The sequence below is a fragment of the Mugil cephalus genome, chromosome 1, assembly GCF_022458985.1.
Source record: "Mugil cephalus isolate CIBA_MC_2020 chromosome 1, CIBA_Mcephalus_1.1, whole genome shotgun sequence".
NCBI lineage: Eukaryota > Metazoa > Chordata > Actinopteri > Mugiliformes > Mugilidae > Mugil > Mugil cephalus.
Genome location: NC_061770.1, coordinates 11,261,877 through 11,279,818, shown reverse-complemented (window position 1 = coordinate 11,279,818; position 17,942 = coordinate 11,261,877). Strand labels below are relative to the sequence as shown.

General features: G+C 42.6%; 1 protein-coding gene across 1 annotated transcript; it reads right to left on the bottom strand.

The window, feature by feature from the left end:
* Window positions 1-4,617: 4,617 nt before the first annotated feature.
* On the bottom strand, window positions 4,618-15,349 carry LOC125023205 (dysbindin-like). The gene is made up of 4 exons (XM_047610309.1): window positions 14,891-15,349; window positions 7,073-7,222; window positions 6,521-6,670; window positions 4,618-6,203 (listed from the first exon to the last, which is right to left on the bottom strand). Exons 1-4 carry the CDS (start codon window positions 14,931-14,933, stop codon window positions 5,914-5,916), a joined length of 633 nt encoding a protein of 210 aa, XP_047466265.1. The 5' UTR covers window positions 14,934-15,349; the 3' UTR covers window positions 4,618-5,913.
* Window positions 15,350-17,942: the final 2,593 nt, after the last annotated feature.

The window sequence follows — 17,942 nt, the reverse complement described above, 5'->3', positions numbered from 1 at the left end:
TAAAATGGTTCTCTCTTTGTGTTGCAGTTTTAAAACATATGAATTATGCTGAAATGAGATAAACAAGTGAACAATTGTTAAATAATTGTCTGATCGCAATTATTTGCTTAATTGTCAGAAAAGTTTCCACTCGCTCACAGTGTATGAAAACACTTGGATGAAAATGAACAGACATGTCACATGTGTGTGATTTCAGCAGTGTTTTTTTTTTTAACAGTGTTATATCCTGGTGTCCCCTTTTTCTGGCTAATGAGTGGCAAACAGTTTATCTCGAGGTACTTGACGTCTAATTCAGTGGTGTACAGCCACTGTTCAGTACAGTTAAAGAAAAAATACACACTTAGGGAAATTCTTCAGCTGAAATTTAGTTCATTAATTAAACATTAATCCCACTTATTTGTATAATAGTCATCCACAAAAATCCTAAATTTTTGTGGATCACAAGAGCCCTCGGTAATGGGCCATTTGGTAAATCTTCAAGAACCACTCGGTTACTGTTTGTACTTTTTTCTTTCTTGTTTTCTTGTCTTACGTACTTTTTTGTTTTGTTTTTTCTTTTCTGATATTATGTAACTAGCTTTTGATGTGAACTCCTCCATGTCATCCTAAACAAAGGACAGTCAAGGATACACACCCCAGGTCATTGATTGGTTTTAATAAGACGCTAATTATATTTTTTTCCTCGATGCCACCCAGCTAGGGCGCTTCCCCTGTAGCTTGTTTGACAAACAGAAAAGGCACGCAGAGCGAAATACTTTTTCTCCTAGTCACCCTGTTCTACATGCAGCATATTCAGATAAGACACAGATAGGTCCCCACCCTTAATACAACTGCTAATTACTTCTTCTGTTACAGCAGGAGTGTCGGACTCGTTTTGGTTCAGGGGCCACATTCAGTCCGACACCTCCAAATGTTTCCCTTTGATTTAGTGCAAAGAAGTATGATGCATTTTGAGAGTGTTTGCACTCAATGAACTGTACTATTAGAAAACATATAATGAACAACTGAATAATGAACAGTTTCTGTTTAATTCTGTGTCTCAATTTTGTGTTATATCCACAACTCTCACTAAAACTGTGTGAACCCTTGGAATAGCAGATACTTTTATTGGAAAAATAAATTAATGTCCTCAGTGTAATTTTTTTACCATCTGGCGGGCCGCTTTTGGCCCGTTTGACACTCGTGTACTATAGAATATAAACTGGTGTCTGGCAACAGGATGTTGTTAGTGGGGGCCTTTGGGTCCTGTGGGTTGAGGGGTGATCAGTTTGGGATCTGGTGAATCTGGAGGCCAGGTCAACACCTTGTCCTGTTGTTCATGTTTTTTGAGTCGTTCCTAAACCAGATGAAGGCCAGGTCCAATAGCTTCCCAGCAGAACACTGGATGGTCTCTGCTAAACACTTCTCATGTCAGTGGTCATTATGTTATGCCTGATTGGTGTATATGTATATGTACATGTACACGGCTGTACAGTAAAAAAATGTAGCTGCTGGTATGTTGTTGTTTTACGAAACCCAAATGAATAATTAGGCGAGTAAACGGTGCCAATTAATGGAGCAACACTTGTCACTTTAATCTGTCCCGGTTCATATTTTTCCAGGGAACTCTGTTGGCTCTGTTTGATTAAGGGCAGTGACTCATCCACTGACTTCTTTGTGTTTATGTGACTTGAGAAAAGAGAGACTACATGAAAAAATCCACGCAAACAGGGTAACGCGTTTATGAGTCCGTCTCACATAAACGAGATCTTTCTTCTATCGCGGGGCTAACACCGAGAGACAGACACACACACTCACACCTGCAGCCAATTTAAAATCAGTACCTGGAGATAAACACATGCAGACACAGAGAGAAATGCAAAGGCAACACCTTTTCTTCTTGCTATGCGGCATCGGTGCTAAAGACCACCTTATTTATTTTATTTTATTTTATTTTATTTTGCGCTGGGGCGGGCTCCAGCAACCCCCGCGACCCTACTGAGGGTAAGCGCCAGTAAAAGGTGAGCTGAGGTGAGATGAGATGCCTTCCAGAGATAAAACATTCTGATCTGTTCTGTGATGTGTTTGACAGTTTCACAAGTTTGGTTTCAGCAGAACCAGTACCTATAACCACAGAACACTGGCATGCAGCAAGTGCCGTGGAGAGGCAATGATAAAATATTTGTCAGGACAGTGAACAGTGGAACGCTTCCTTCACGATTAAGCTCCAGGGCAGTTTCAGATTGTTTTCTTTGGCACGCCATGTTTGTTTTAGTAAGTGCATCTGCTCAGTTCTGTTCATGAGAGAAAAAAAAATAGAGGAGGTAGTTTTTTTTCCCCCGTCATGCACTTGAAGAAAAAAGTTAAAATTCAGGGCTGCCCGGAAGAAGAAGGACTATCTATCTATCTATCTATCTATCTATCTATCTATCTATCTATCTATCTATCTATCTATCTATCTATCTATCTATCTATCTATCTATGCCATGGTCCAATATAATAAATCGGCAATGTAACTGAAAAATTATCACGATACAATTTAAAATTTTTAATATTAATTAATGATTAAGCCCCAATACTTTTCCACGGAGTATCGTTGTACCTACTTTCTACTTCCGTCTTTTTTCATGAAAAAACAAAAAAAAATGGCCCTGATACTCTTCCGTAGGTCTGGTAGGTAGGTATGCTACGTCAGGCTTTTTACTGAAAAGGGCACAACACAAGGTGGTCCGTCCTCATGGGGACTGATCATTCAGTCTGGCTACAGGAACTCTGTGGAATTAGCGTTTGAGGACAACTTCTTTGAGACACTGAAGGGTTGCCCTTCTTGTGTAGGAAACACACACACACACACACAAGCATAGCTTTTGATGCTCTCTTGCCAGTTTTAAGTTTGACGGTTGGGTTAGTATGGGGCAGTGCCAATTGATTAAAAAGCGAGGGGTGACAAAGAGGTGAAGGAAGGGAGAGCCCTCATAGTTTTTTTTGTTTTATTCAGTGGGAAAAGGCGTAGCAAAGTTGGTGGACATAATCAGAATTCAGCTTTTAAAATGTATTTCCTACGTGTTTACCCTGTTACATATTGGGAAAAGGTGTGTCGAGTTCAGCGCGGGTAAGCTGATTGAGAGGCGCAGTTCAGTTCAGCAGCTTTATGATGCTCATTGTGCATCGAAACATCATTGTGCTCCCACTGCCAACGCTTCAAATGTTGTTCGCTGACACGCGCACCCTGCCGCAAACTCGATTCCGTTTGCAGTCTTATTTATGGGTATTTGCATGGAGGCATGAAAGCGTAGCAATAAATTCAGTTATGCGTGGAGCACGCCACTGCCCAAGTTCACAAAATCTGTAACCTGCACAGGCGAAGCCCAACCCTTTATCTTGCTAATGATACAGCTGTCTCTGATTTACTTTTACACCTCTTTGTAAAAGACCTAATCTGGGCCACACGGGAAATAATGTGTTCACGAGAGGTACTGCTGAAATGTTAAAGACACACAGCTTTACGGGCTTCATTGCGTTTTTCTTTCTTTTCAGACCAATTGCATGGCAGAGGAAACTAAATGTTTCACACTTGATGGACACGGTGACACAGCATGGAACTCTGGGAAAAAGGTAGAGAAATTATCCAGTAGTCTGTGTCCTTCCAAACAGTCTTGGACCCTAAGGACTCATCAAAAGATTGACCTCAGGGGCAAAACATGCCCAGATTTTGTACTTGAAGACTAGTCGAAATCGGTAGTAGCGCACTTCCACTTAAGTATTTTGTTTGACTCTTTGGCAAAGTTTCGTTTCAGCAAAAGTTTCAGTCGCCACTGTTGAAAATGAAGCGAGAAGTAGGAACAAAATCAACCCGACTAGCTAAAAAGACACGGTGCCAGCTGGTGTTTGAGACTGACGAGCCCACAAGTGTAAACGTCTCGCACTCGCCGTGGGCCACGTGTGTAGGTTACAGACTCTGGTCCCGCTGTCCCATGAATGAGCCCTTAAATTACCTGGAACTTGCGGGGTAGTCCCAGTTGAATGGTCTCATGACATGGTGTAAGAGTGACAAGCACAGTCATGTCCGGTGTTATCGCTTCGCTTTGTCTTTGTTTTCCATTGAATTTGTACAGTGTGCAGTATCAGTCGCGATCAGTCTGCCTCGTTGAACTTAACATTAGTCATCTATGCCGCTGTAATATTGTCAGAATATGGAAATGTGCACATGTGCAAACACGGTGTGCGTGTTTCAGTCCGATCACTCAGTGTGTGACAGATATGGCGCAGCTTCCTGCAGCTTGTCAGCGCGGGCTCACGGCGCCCAGAGCAGCAACAGTCCTCGCTTGATACAGGGCAAAGAAAACCCTAGTATCACAGACCAGAATGGCATCGAGGGTCATGAGCAGAAAGCTAAAACAGACTTGTTTAACTAGTAGAACTGGAAAGCTCGACGCACTGCACAGCCAGTCTTTATAGATGCAGCATGGCCTTGATTTTACAGTCAAAGTTTCCCTGTGGGGAAATGATGTTGTCTAATTTGGGTACGTAAAGGTGGATACAATGCTGGGCTTCATGAACAACTATCAATATGTCACATATATGAGCTTGTCATCAGTCAGATTTACGCAAAAAGTACAACTGAATGAGAAAAACTACACGAGAAACCAAACCCACCAGGTCTACCCTCTTTATTATTTGTTTTGACGGGTTATACCTCATGGATAACAGTTCTAAACAGTAACACAGCCAAAGGTCTGATCTGTAATGTGGTACACCCTCACCCTCAACTCCAATACAAACACTCATTAAACATAACACAAGAGATTAGAAGTCACTCACGCGCCACGTGATCATAAATATCCAACACTCAAATTCCATCTCACATGGAGGGCAGGGTGTGTTTGTGTTAAATATAGGTGTCACCTGCATAGTTCGGTAAAGCAACACTAGTCACGGCATTGAGAAAGAAATTAAGTGGTCACCGACAAGAACAACATGCCATGCATTTACAAACGCGGCTCATTGTGTGATGCTGGAAGTAGTTTCTACATGCACAGACGTAGGTCCATAAAAAAAATTTAAATGATTGTTTTGGAGACGCTCGTTAGTCACACGTTGATGCCTGCTCTCGAACCGTTTTGTTGCACTTTTTAATCCTGTTCGAGCGGAGCCACAGGTGATCAAGGGGCAGTGACTGGTGACTAAATGCCAGCAGTGTAATTACATTTAATTACCCAGACTGTTTGCTTTCATTTTAGATATGTGCGCTTGATACGAAATTGATCCTCTGTCCTTTCTGTTCTTCCTTCAGCTGTTGGAAAACTGACAGTTCAGGGGCAGGAGTGGGAGGATTCCCTCCGGCAGGATGTGAGATGAAACATGTTTTACCTATGATAGGACATGTTGGAACATGGGAGTGGAATTACTTCTCTAATTTGCAAATAGGACTTGTCTTACCACTGCCAACATTAGCTACCTATGAGAGAGAGACGTCCCTTTTTCGAACTAAACAATGAAACAAACACACCCAGCTTATTTATCCGTCTTCAGGCCTTTCAAAGTTGTCAGTGTAAAACTTCTTTGTTTGATTTACATTCCTCTTCTTACGCTCTTTTGCACTTGAGTAGCTTTTGTTTTTGGAGCTCAGCACAACAGCAACAACAGCCAGATTTACAGCGCCTCTCATTCTTCTTCTAATAACTATTTCCACTCACATACTGAATTTGATGAAAATGTTATTGGGTTAGTTTTTTTGTTTGTTTGTTTGTTTGTTTTAAATCTTACAATCCAAGCTTAGATTGAAAAGAAACATGCAAGTTCATCAAGAAAGCATTTCAAAAGACAGCAAGTCACAGCCAGGTCAACCATGCTAGCGGATTTTCACCTCTCTGTAAAGGAATGCAAAAATAGGGACACAGAGAAAAAATGTTAGAGAAGTAAAGGGAGTAAGATTCAGTCTTTATGATGACATCGTTCCTCCTCATCCTCCTCCTCTGTTTCGTCGTCCCTGGTTTGGGGCACTGAGGTCAGCAGCAGCGTGTCGGCGTGGACCTCCTCGTCATCCGACTGGATCACAGGTGTGTCGGCTCCACCTGCGCTGGTGTCACTGGAGCCAGATGACGTCGAGGAAATGCGCGACTGTGAGCCGCGGTAAACTTCGTGTTGTCGCTTCAAGGGGGCGCGCTCCCTGTAGACGACCTCTGCATCTTCATCCTCCTCGTCTTCGTCGTACTCTTCACCCTCTGTAATTAGAAGCTGTTAGACTGCACCCAGATTATCACCCAGAATGCTCCTATCACTTTCTCAACTCATATGGTGTAGTTTTTTCCCACACGGTGTCTCAAAGCATGCCGCATGCATGCAGTATGTAAAGATGAGTCAGACCCCGTTTTCTACAAGTCTAGGCACAGCCTTTATGATGCGAGTTTGAAAAGAAGAGATTCGTGTTCATCTTATGTACTGAAACCGCGTACAAAATGTCCTAATTACAAAATGTTCCCCCCTGTACTTATTTCACCCAAGATTCGACTTGAATGTGGTTCAGAGGCAAACTGGGCACCTGGTAGTGGAGATGCCAGCGCTCCCTCTTCTGCTCCTGAGCCTGAGTTGAGGAACACATCCAGGGCCTCCTGATCTGATATGTCCATCAGGTCCATCTGCTCCAGGGCGTCCACGTTCACCTCCATAGATGAGATACTACCCATGGGAGCTGGATCAAAACGGCATTAAGGCACATAGTGTGAGTTGGGTTTGTTGTCTCGTGGTTGACCAGTTAATCAATATCCTCTTGCCCCACCAGAATCATATTCACAAGCAGCAAAGTGCTACATCAGTATTCTGCTTGGATTAATCCATCAGTGATGTGGATCTGTGTTTTTTTTTTCCTCCACTTTGAAGTTAACATTACCTGGAGGCTGCCAGGTCTGACAAACTCAACCATCATTTACGGTATAATGAGCACTTTGTAAGTCACAGTTCAACAGCCAAGAATCTTTGGCTAAATTCTACCAAAAAAAAAAAAAAAATGCGTAAATACTTCACACCCACTTTTCATTTACCCGCAGAGGGTTGTTATTTAGTATTTAGACACACTTATATAACAGGGACTCACGTTTCCTGCAGTCGATCTGCAAGTGTGTAGAGGGCAGGTAGTTGTCCACGTCATGCTGGTAGACCTCCTCGAAAAAGCGCTGTCTCTCCCTCAGCTTCAGGTGCTGAGCAGAATCGTTGTCCAGCACCCTCTGAGAGTTGTCTGTCTCAGCTGACCGGCAGGGCAAGACACAAACACACACAGAAAAATTAAAACGCAAACCTTCACTGATGTTGCTTGTTTTCTTAATTTCTTACTCTTCATTATTGGGAAAAAAAAAAAAAAAAAAACATGCACCAAACAGCATTTTCTGATGATTGCTGCTAAAAAATAAAATGCAAACGATCTGTCTTATTCCTCTTTGCATTGAGGAACAGTGATTTAGTTCATAGACAATGTTCTCTTTGTTCACAGAGCTATAGTCAACAGTCAGTAATACACATAATCTGTTGTTTAGTCCAACCACACTGCAGGATTCTCAGGAACCCGCTGCTCTGTGCATAAATGGTAATGCGAACAAGTCAGGCCACCTCAAACAATTAGTGTCAGGCTTTTTTCAATATGCATCTGTCTAACCGAACATGACTGATGCTCCGTATAAAACAACAAACATGACAAAACAAGAGCGCATAACAACTAACCGCGACCTGAAAAGATTTCCAAGTTAATGCATTGTAGATGGGTTTTACTTATCACTATAATTATTGATGATTCAGTAACGTTCACACACATTTGGGCATACATTATTACCAAGTCAAGAACACTCTCCAAGAAGTAAGTGTGTCAGTATCTAAGTCTACAATAAACAGAAGACTTTGTGAGACTAAATACAGAGGAATCACCTCAAGGTGCAAACCATTAATCAGCCTCAAAGATAGAAAGGCCAGATTAGACTTTGTCAACAAACATGAAAAGACACCACCCTAATTCTAGGGCATCATTATTAGAACAGATGAAACTAAGATCAACCTGTAGCAGAAGGCTTGGAACAGGCGACGATCCAAAGCACACCACAAACATGGTAAAACATGGTGATGGCAGTGTGATGCATGAGCATTCAGCACCTCCAATGGCAATGCGTCACTAGTGTTTATTGACGGTGTGACAAAAGACAGAAGCGAGCAGATGAATTCTCAAGTGTATGGGGATATATTTTCAAACTCAAAGTGTATTGGACAGTGCTTCACAGTACCAATGGACAGTGACCCAAAACATACAGCAAAAGCAACCCAGGAGTTTTTTAAGGCTAAGAAGTGGAATATTCTGCAAAGTCAATCACCAGATCTCAAGCCACTCAAGCTGCATTTCACTTGCTTAAGACAAAACTGAAGGCAGAAAGACCCGCAAACAACCAACAACTGAAGACTGCTGCAAAAAAGTTCTGGCAAAGCATCAAAAAGAAGGAAACCCAGTGTTTGGTGATAGGTCCATGGTTCCAGACTTCAAGCAGTCATTGTCTGAGAAGGATTCTCAACAATACTTAAAAAATGAACATTTTATTAATAGAAATGTTGATTTGTCCAATTACTTTTGAGCCCCTGAAATGAGGAGACTTGGTTTAAAAATGGTTGCTATTCCGTAACGTTTCATTGAATTAAACCTGAAAGTCTGCTCTTCCATTGCTCAAATCCAATGTGGTTGCATACAGAGCCCAAATCAGTAAGATTGTGTCACTGTCCGAATATTTATGGACCTAACTGTACTATAACTCAGATTGCTGTTAAAAACGTTAAATTGCCGTGTGCTATCAGATATCAGCTATAGTGTATGTGGAGTCTTTCAAACAAGAATTAGTTTTACTCATATTAACATTATGCTGTCACATTATTTAAATCTCAGTGTTTCTTCTTCTCTTTTCTTCTCTGTGTTCCTTTCTGTCGTGATTGAGGTGTTTTGTTCTCGTGCAGTAACGGTAGTCTGACCTCTAGTGTTCATGATCAGATGTTCAGTTTGAAATTCACCAACGAGAGAACCAATGAAGATTTGAATTAATGTCTCACATCCACAGTTGTGGGATCAAAATAGTATTTGATTGAAGTTGCTGTATTCATTATACAGGCAGTGATCTTTTTTTTTTTTTTTTTTTTTTGCAAATTGAGATATTGTTTTATCCATTATGAAAAAGAAGCCTGTCCTTAGGCCTACCTCACACATCGACCTCTGACAAGCTGACAGGCTGTGGTTGCGTAATTGTGCTACATATTCCTCCGTACACACAGTGATTCTTCCTCTGGCTTCCATGAGCTGACACTTTCACTCATGTCACAATTTTTTATTTTTTTTTGGCTTGGCGTGTACTTGTGAGTGCGCATACGAATGCCTGGGTGTGAGTGTGTTCACATAGACTGCATTTGTGCTTGTAGCTTCGTGCCATTTCATGTTCATGCTCGTTTTGTCACCTTGTGCTCGTAGCACACGTGACAGTCTTCCATGACTAACGTGTTCACATGTTGCCAGCAGAAGGATCCAGCATGCATAGCGACAACGTTCACTTCACGACGTCCACATGCCGAGCTTCTGATCTTGTTCTCCTGTTCAAAAACAACCACCAGAGCACATGTGTGGTACGCAGCCTCCATCTCTAGACTGCTCCATCTATCCATCCAGCTCAGAACCAGCTAGTCAGTCTGTCAGTCACTCTTCCACTGCCCTGGAGGGGTGTGTGTCCACTGTCATCCACTAATTCGTATTCCTTTATTCTGTCATTCATGTTGTCTGTACAGGCAGGAAACCATTCTTTTGTTCACAGTTTGGGGCTGATATTTCGGCCCATATTCATTCATTTTGTGTAACCACTTCGTCGTCTGGAGGGTCACGGGGGATTGCAGCCGTCATTTGGCGAAAGGCGGGGTACACCCTGGACAGGTCACCAGTCTGTTGCATGTCTAACACAGAGAGACAGAAAACCATGCACACCTAAACCTATGGCCAATTTGGAATCGCCAATTAATCTAAAAAAAAACGTCTTTGGACGGTGGGAGGAAACCGTAGTAGTAGTACCATGGAGAGAACCCACACATACACAGGGAGAACATGCATATTTTATTTAATATTATCTTGATAAGCTATTTCCAGTCAGCAAGTACTTTTCTGTAACTGCCACAGAAGCAGCTGCTTCACCACTTAGACCTGCACATTTCACATACTGTTTTAACAAATGCTGTAATCTCCCTTAAATGTAGCCATGTAGCCAAGCTAGTTTGCTGTTATTTGTGTCCTAACATTCAGAGGATAGCTTGTCAAAGTTAGGCATGCAATCACTTGCCTAGCCTTGACAACTAGGGGTACCCCAGGGTCCCCCGAGAGCTGATGAACTTTAAACCACAGCAGTGACAAGCTTCCTGACACAACTCGGCGCACTCAGCCCCCGTTCGATGTCGCATGCACCTTCAGGCTCTCTCTGGACGTTTCAGGACAGTTTTATAAAGCATCTCTATACAATTTGTATTGTTATTGATGCTCTATAAATAAAATTGACTTGAATTTAACATAATGACCCTTGAAGTAGCTAAATATGCTTTTGAAAGCTAGCTCTCTATATTGCCGTGATTTTACTAGCAGAGCAGGGTGTCCAGCTCAGTTGACAGTTGACTTATTAGCTTAGCTAGGAGACTGTTAATAACCAGTCAACTCGGGCACAGTTACTGAAGTACACATGGTGTCTGCCCTTTTTTTATGTCGTTATATAAGGTAATAGAGCAGGTAAATGGGCTACTCTTATTTGGACAATGCTTTTTTTTTTTTTTTTTCCTGTAACGTTAGCTGTTAACTGGAAGTTTTTGCCAAGTCCCCTAATAGACTCTAGAATCGCTCAGCTGCAATCTGCTCAGATCTGCTCGCATTACAGACAAACACAGATATTTATTATTATTATTATTATATTTACCCTAAAAAGTTAGCACGGCAGCAGCTGTTTACCACCTCATACATATAACGACAAACTGTGAGAAATAATCCACCAAGAATGCACTCCCAGTCACTAAAGGCTGTTACAGCCGTGATGGGGCTTGATGATGATGAAACTACACAGCTTACGTAAACTGCAGTTTTGCCTGTTGGTCTCTCACTCTTTCTTTCTCCGTGACCCTCTCTTGCCTTCTCTCTCATTGTCTTATCTATCTAAAAATCTTATTACATTACTCAAAATAGCCAGTGGCCATGCCCAGCCCACACGCAATGGCTCAGCTTCGTGTCCCCATCTGTCTGCCCCTGCGTGGGAGAAAAACATGTATGTAAAAGGCTGAGTCATCCAGATAACCTCTGAGTTTCCTACCAGTGCGCCGTGTAAGACGTGTAGGAGGTCTCCATGCAAACTGGCTAAGGTTACATTGCTATTGTGCTCTGTTCGAGACTGCAGCCTCCACGGGGGAATCCCTTTGCAACCCTTCAACGGGGGTTATTGACCAGCGATCAACGCGAAGCCGTTTGGCTCGTTAAATTTATTTAATGTTTTCAGTTTCAACAACGCGCCCGTTGCTGTTCAAGACACTAAGCATAAAATGCAAGTCACGTGGAAGAGATTTACCGCACGTGGGTCGACCAACAAGGAACTGGCTGACTTTTGCTTTGTTAGGGAAGTGTTGACCACAGGATATTAAGAAAGTAACTTGAAGAATGAAAATTAAACCAGGGCGTGTAGACGAAAACAGAAGTAGCAGGCCTCAAAGGTGCTACTTCCACACTGATTAAGCATGAACTTTATGCCGACACAGCACCAAACCACATCATTACATAGTTTCACCCACCGCTTATGAATAGGGAAACGAGCATTATTTGTGAAGAAATTAATGAGTCAATAACTTCGTATAACTGCTACTACTTACTACTGTTAGCCCACATTTGGCTTCAGAGTGCCTTTTCACAGTCACGCCGTCACATGGGGGGTTGTCCTTCTCCATTAAATTGACAGTTCAAGAAATGACAAGTGGTTACTTGTCAGCCCCAATCAGAGAACAACTTGTTGACACTTCTTACCAAACAAAGGAGGTGTAGGCCACTCCCTTTAAAATAGAGGCTTGTTTTATTCCCCTTACACCACTATTTCAAATTTAGAGATGTCTTAGGAAAGCCCATGAATCTTGACCTGTGCCCCCTACCCAGAAATCCTTGCTCCATCTCATCCCACACTCAACTGTAACTACTTAGGTCTTACTTTTGCATAATGCGTGTCCAATCCTTGAGCTGCACACCCTACGCTGGACTCCCACTGCATTGTAGTTCGCCGACATGAACGTATCTCACTGCCTCGTATGTAGTGTGTGCGTGTAAATGCGTGCGGGATTTTCACGTCGGCCGAGAGCGTGAGACAGAATGGAATTCAAAAAGGAAGGAAGATGGTAGCGGCAGAAGGAACGAAAGAAAACAAGTTTCTCAAAGAAAGCAGAAAGTACAGTTATGTAATCACAGCGCGCTGTGTATTGTTCCTGGTATAGAGCCGTACAGTGGACTGTAATGTCAGTGATCTGGGGCTTTACTTGGGTCTGCTTGCCTCAGCTAAGCCGCATTTGACAAATACAGCGGTGTAATGATGTCATGCGTTTTTTTTCGTGCATTTCTTGCGTGTTAAGGAAAATGTGCTGACTGGAAGCAATTTCACAGACTTCAATACTGCAAGAAAGCCATTCTTTTTTTTTTTTACTTGCTCTTGAGCAGTGCCTCTTAATGTCTGGGAATTTACCGCAAGAGGAAGAGGTGATGTGCGTGTTTCAGACGGGGGTGGGGGTGGGACTTTAAGGGCCAGAGGTGACAGTTGAGCTGTAGCACATGATCTCTTCATCCTACTGATCTTCTATTTTTCCAGAGTCTGGCCCTGTGGTCTGTCCTGTTCCTAATAATCCACACTGTTACTCTGTATGTTACCATTCAGGTTCAACGTCATCCGCCTTATTGTTTTAATTTTGCGCACCATCTCGGCCGTCTTTTTTATTGGATGCGTCAACTCTCAGCACATGGGCCTTTGTCATTTTAACGGTGCATCGTACATCAAGAGTCCGGGGCTCTGCACTGGAAGCGGGGAACAAACGTTCCTATTGAACCAGTGACTCACATGGTGTAGCGTTCAACTCCCTTGTGGTACTTGGAAAGAAATCCCATGATCATCTTTCTGCGAACAGCGAACAAACAGCCCGGGTGTTTACGCGTGTGCGAGAGAGAGCGCTCTCGTGAAGCAGTTGCATGGCCAGTCACATCTGACAGCCCATCCATCTCAAACCCCGCCCCTCCCCTCTTCCATCTCCTAATTCCCCGCAGAGTTCCACGACGCTCCCATCCCGTTTCTCAGCAGTTTACAGCCGCGTAATTTTTTGGAATCGCTGCTATTATTTACCGAGCCCAGCGCTACTTTCTGCTGGCCTTGTAGCCACGCCAGTCCATCAAGCATAAATCATTTATGAGTGAGATCACTGCACCGCAGCCTCCCCTGCCGTGCTCCCCCCGCTCCCCTCGCTGCCCGCACACCCATCCATAAACACCCTGCCATGTAGCAGAAAGTAAATCAAGACTGGTCATTTATGCTGTCCGGCCTTCTACTACAGCAACACCGCCACCACCGCTCTACGTCATGCTGCAGGAAGCGCAACCTGGAGCCTTCAGACCTAAGGAATACATTGCATGAGCACATTACACAAATGTATGTGTGATCAATCCCTCTTTTATCTTCTTCGCCATCCTCTCTCTTGAAGTCTACTTAAGGTTCCCGTAAGTGTCAGGTTCCCGTGGTCCCAGAGCTGTGATTATATAGCGAACCTTGTCCGACCACCCGCTCTCTAAATGTATGATCAGATTTTCCCTTCCCGGGCTATTCCCATCCCAAAAGCCATTAAGGCAATTCACTCAGGGCTAAATGCAAAGATGACCTCCAGCCATGCGTGCTGCTCATCGTTTAGGTCAATCAAAACAAGGCTTTCGCTGGTCTCACATGTACTGATCTGCCTGTAGTCTATTAACACATTTCATTAAAGCGGCCAGAAGCGCCAGGAAAAAGTACATTATTCTCTTTAAACAGATTCAGCACAACATTATCGCTCTCCTGAGGTCTTCTCTTTTTAATTGAGGCTGTGTTTCTGTGGAAAGCGGGTCTGCATCATCAAACGCTTTCTGTTTCTATATGAGGAACTGGTTGCTTTAGCTTAGTCAGACTCTGAGAACTAGTTGTTATCCCCTCACTGTGATTAAAGCTCATCGGCATCAACAGTGCCGCACCACCGTCAAGGCTGTCAGGCTAATTTAGCTTAACACGAATGACCCGCGGCTATTATTATTACTGTGGACAGTGAGAATTCCACCAGGCTTCCACTGGGATGTAAAAGGATCAGAAGGAAATGAAAAAAAAAATCTTGTTTTTCACTGGGAAGTAATTAATCCTTACAGAACAGTTTTTAGAAGCACGGCTTAGAGGCAAATTGTGTAACACGCGTTGTACCTCTTACTGTTACAGTTACTGCATGTAAGGACAAGTTAAGGCATTGTTAATTTGTAACCTCATCAAAGAAAAACTGGTGTGAAATAAAACCTGTGCCACGGAGGAGTTCATACTTTTCTTGTGAGTGATGAGTTGTGAGTCATGTACTGTGAAGCTGTTCCAGTTGTAGGGAATTAGCAGCCTCTGCAAGGTTTTACAATAGGACTTCCTGTGCCCAGAATCTGCTGAAATAAGCTCTGGAAATTAATGTGATGAATTGCGGCCCAGAAATGAAAGAAGGCAACATGCAGTGTTAAATTACAGCAAGAATGCTGAGTAAATGCCTGTACGGGACGTGCAAGTCGTGAACTAAGAGTCTACTTTGTACCACTTTGTCTTCAGCTACATTTCTGGTTACTCGCACACTGTCTCTTACTCACATGCCAGACGCTTGTTGTGGTTGGTTGACCCGGTAGACGACATGATCCAGGGATGTGGGGCTGGCTGAAGGGTCTTTGAGCGCGCGCGGATTCTTCTCGTCCTCTCCTGTCAAGGCTCCAGGACAGGACGCTGGCGTGTGCAGCGGATGGTCATCTGTTCATTGCATCTCTTGTCTTTGGAAGCAGGAGTATCAAAGATGCAACATTCACTTCACCCTTTATCTCTCCTCACTCTTCTCTTCTCTTTCTTCTCCTCTGCTCTGCCTTTTTTTTTTTTTTTTTTTTTGCTGTGTTTGCTGACTCCCTCCCCCCTCTCTGATCGCCTTTGCTGTTTTTTTTTTTTTTCTAGGTTTTCCCTCTCACTGCTTCACACTCATCTCGGCTGCCTCTCTGTGTCTCACGCACACATGCAGACACACACGCTGCCTTGCACACTCTGTCAGACAAGCTCGGTAGGGTTGTAGGGAACTGTCGAGGGTGGGGGGGGGTGATAGTGGGCTACGGCGCTGTGGCCTGTACCAACTGGTGACTGTGGGGGGTCAGCAGGATCAGGAATAGTGGCTTTTTACACATTATTCAAAAGTATGCCAGGATTAACACCTCCCATCTCTGATTATTTGGTTACAGATATAGATTCATAAATCACTACAATAACAATAAGTATTTTTCTTTTTTTAATACTGTGTCATGTTTTGTTCGGTCATGCCCTATGGTAATTGATTATAATCATGAATTTTCTTCTAAATTGCCTTATTTTTAATGCAGTATTCTTACTTTTTAAATGCGCATATTAAAAGCACGTTCGATAAATGTGGGATCGCACATGCATCTGTGGAAAAAAGGTTTTTGGATACCCTTAAAATTTTTACACAATCTCAAGTATTATGAAAAATTTGTGGAAAAAACTTTTTTTTGTGTGTGTGTTTCAAAAGGTGTGACTGCTAGACAGACACAAACAAATACAAATTTTATTTGGTTTATTGTTTACAAGAAAAACTAACAAAACTAAATTCTTGACAGTTTCAATGTCAGTTCTCAACATTGCCGCTATTAGAGTCAACGAATAACAGAGAATGTGTTCAAAACTCAACAAAAAAATAAACAAACCATCTTGATTTACTACTTTTAATTATTCTAAATTCTTTGGTTTGTGGTTTGAAACAGGCGTTTTCATAATCCACCACAGATTTTCAATGGGGCTCATGTCTGGGTTTTGACCTGCCTGCTATAAGACCTGGATACTGTGCTCCTGCAGCCAAGTTCTATCCTGCAGCTAAGTTCTAGTGGCCCTGGATGTGTGGCTGGGGGCATTATCTTGCTGAAACAATTTCAACCTTGACAGAACGGAGCACGTTCAGAAGAGAGCATGTGGGTTTGGAGAATGTGTCATCGCAGACAGTGAGATGACGACACCAGCAGCAATCATGCATCCCCAAACCATGATGCTGCCTCCACCATTTATGACTGTAGGTAATGTACATGCTGGAGATAATGCTTCGCCTGGTCTTCTGTGTACCTTCCCATTAGCAGCAGATAAAGCTGGAAACTGGACTCATCTGACCACAGAATCTTTTCCAATTCCTGACTGTCCAGTTCTTGTGTGCTTGGGTCCAACGACGCCGGGCTAACTTCTGTCTCTCATTGATTGGGGGCTTCTTGACAGCCTTGTAGGACCTAAAGCCATAATCTAACAGTCGACCACATACAGTGTGGGCGGAACACTGGACACCAGTTTGGTTTGACCACTGCTGTTGGAGCGCCTGTGATGAGATTCTGTGGTTTTCCCTGCACATGTGGATCAGGATGTGGTCATTTCTTGTTGAAGAAACCCTTGGACGCACAGGTCTTGGTTTGTCTTCCAAGCTGTTGGTTCATCTGTATTTCTACTGAGTGGATCCAACTGCTGAAGGACTGCATCTGCAATTCCTGGTGATTTGACGGCAGCTGTACCCTTCCTGGCTGAGAATCTGTGTCTTCAGGTGTGTTTCCTGCATTATATTCATTGTTTTAGCCATTTTTGTCTGAAGAACCGGTACTGAGTTTATATAGACACTAACTACTGCAACAGCAAAATGTGTCTTTAAATGAAAAGCCACGGCCTTCATTAGTAGATCACTAGTACCAAAATGACCCAATACTCAAAATCTTTTATGTATTTTAATAGAACCAATCAATTACAACTAAAAGAAATTGCACTTGCACTTGATCCCCTGAGAGTGATTCTTAATGCAATACTTCACAAATGGATGGGGTGATGTTACTGCACTACAAGTTGAGACAGCAAGAGAACCGTCTCTACCTGGTAATGCTAACATAGAAGTGAGTCGTGTTGCCAGGCTGGTGACAGGCTCCATAATTTTCATTTATTAGCACTTATTTAGGAAATGTTTAACATGTTTATATTGCAGTACAGTTTTTTTTTTTTTACAATTTCACACATTTCGAGGCTGAAGCCAGTGTGGACATACTGTGAAGTAGAGTGACAATGACAGCCTCCTTAAAGTTCTTTATTAATTCCTTCCAAAAAGCATCACAGATTGAGGGCCTTGAAAAAGTCTTGCAGGTCATTTTGAGTATAAATTCTTAGTTGATAAGAGGCTTGGATGACTTTTTATTCACCAGCTTCTGTCACGGACTTTTGTTAGCATTTGCTCTATAGAATCAACTGTGATTCTTTTTGACACTTTGGTTGACATTTCACACTAAGAAAACCGTGCCAGAGTGCTGTAACATGGTATTTCAGTAAGTTGAATGGCTGTAATTTATTTCAATGCCTGTAACACAAAATTGTGCTCTAATCTTTATATTGATTCATCATATGGTGGCCAAGCTGTTTGAGTCCAAACCAAAAATGTCAACTGTCTGGTGGTGGTTATATAGTACCGAACGCTAACAGAATTCATACAGAGTTAAATAGCTGACAAATTCAAAGTCAGTCGTTCCGATATTTTATGATCTTCACTGAAAACCATATAGACATATGTTGATCACATAATTCAGCCTGGAAGAGTATTTACATTTCACCATCCCTGCTAGGAGAATGATATGTTCT